The 1,597-nt window shown below is 35.6% G+C and overlaps 1 protein-coding gene across 1 annotated transcript; it reads left to right on the plus strand.

Moving 5' to 3' along the window:
- The first annotated feature begins 705 nt into the window (after nt 1-705).
- Nucleotides 706-1,190, plus strand: LOC113748805. The gene is made up of 2 exons (XM_027292366.1): nt 706-787; nt 860-1,190. The coding sequence occupies exons 1-2, from the start codon at nt 713-715 to the stop codon at nt 1,187-1,189; spliced, it is 405 nt and encodes a 134-aa protein (XP_027148167.1). The 5' UTR covers nt 706-712; the 3' UTR covers nt 1,190.
- The last annotated feature ends 407 nt before the right edge of the window (nt 1,191-1,597 follow it).

Here is a 1,597-nt window from a genome sequence, read left to right on the forward strand (position 1 = left end):
TAGTCAAGTTTCCAATTCAATTCAAACAACACTCTTTTGCCAACACCTGATAAAACATGTGATGAGTTATCAACTAGTCTTGTTCCTAAGCATCAGAATACACTATAATTTGTAGGTTTAATCATATACATGAATAAGCTACATAAAGAATTTAGTTGCTAATTCTCTTCTATTCACTTTCAAAGCTTACTTTTACCTAAAACACACCTTAATAGTATAAGCATTGGAGAAGAGTAAACCAGGAATATTATATGTATTGCATCTTGCATGGATTACAGAAGTAAAATTATTTTTTCTAGTTCAATGAATGTAAAAAGGGCAAATTATCCCAGTGGCCACTAAACTTTAGCCATCGTCGAGTTTTGGTCACTCAACTATTAAAAGGCTGGTTTTGACCATCAAACTGTATAAAAGGTAGACTCGAGCCCATTCTGTTAGATTTAGTCGTTAACTTTGCAGAGGTGTCCGTTTGCGCGATTTCCAATACAAAAGGTAGGGTCAATTTAGGAAGTCGAAAATAGATCTTCTTGTTCTTCTTGTATAAAACTAATAAAGATTACTTACCCGAGAGAAACTACAAGAGAAGGAAATGGAAGAAGCCCAACTTGGATTAGAGGAAGCAGGACCAAGATCAACGCCACCAAGAGTCGGGCCAGCAAGATCCATGCCACCTACATCGTTGACACCCATTTTGCCTACTTGTGTTTGTGGGATGAAGACAGTAATGATAACTTCATGGACTGCACAAAATCCGGGAAGAAGATTTGCCAAATGCGCATTGGGGGAGGTTTGTAACATTTTTTTAGATACTTAATTTATTATTGTGTAAGAAATATAATGAATTTGTTTTTTTTTTAAGGATGGCTGTGGCTATTGGGGTTGGATAGATGATGAAATGTGCGCTCGATCTACAATGATTATACCGGGTCTACTCAGAAAGATCAATGGAATGGAGGAAAAAATGGTTGAATTTGAAAAAGCTGCAAGAAAGTGGGAAGCAAAAGCTGTGAAATTGGAGGGTAAAATGAAGCCACTTCAAACTGAAATTGCCAAGTACAAATCAGCCAATAAGCGACTCATTCGATGCGCAGTGTTGCCTTGGCTAATAGTTGTCTTAGCAATGTTAGTTATGAGAATAGATAATTCTGGTGGCATGCTACAAATTTGTGGCATCGTTGAAAATCCTTGAAGAATAGCTACTCTGTTGTAATGGTAGCATATTGAAAGGGAAAGGGCAAATGGCTTTATAAAGCCCCTTTTGTACCCCTCTGTATAAACATTTTGATGTATAAAAGTTGTATTGTTCACATGAATAAATAGTTATTATTTGGTGTCAAAAAAGGTTTGAAACAACACATTTCAGCTCTACTAATTTCATCAATAAATGACAGAGACATAAGAACTAAACAAAAGTGCTGCATTAACATAGAACAATCTGTGTAGATTGGACAAAATAAATTGTTTGTACATATGGACCATGTTCGTAATAGGTCAGCATATCAAATCCAAAACAAACTTCAAACAAAAAGACAAAATGTAGTTGCATTATGTCCCAATCTAGCTATAGCTTTACTTCCTCTTCAATTTGATCCTCTTT

This window comes from Coffea eugenioides, chromosome 10 (genome assembly GCF_003713205.1).
Source record: "Coffea eugenioides isolate CCC68of chromosome 10, Ceug_1.0, whole genome shotgun sequence".
Taxonomy (NCBI): domain Eukaryota; kingdom Viridiplantae; phylum Streptophyta; class Magnoliopsida; order Gentianales; family Rubiaceae; genus Coffea; species Coffea eugenioides.

Coding starts and splice junctions, on each gene's coding strand:
- LOC113748805 (XM_027292366.1), top strand. CDS start 713: ATGAAGACAGTAATGATAACTTCATGGACTGCACAAAATCCGGGAAGA. Junction 788..859: donor CCAAATGCGCATTGGGGGAG/GTTTGTAACATT, acceptor TTTTTTTTTAAG/GATGGCTGTGGCTATTGGGG.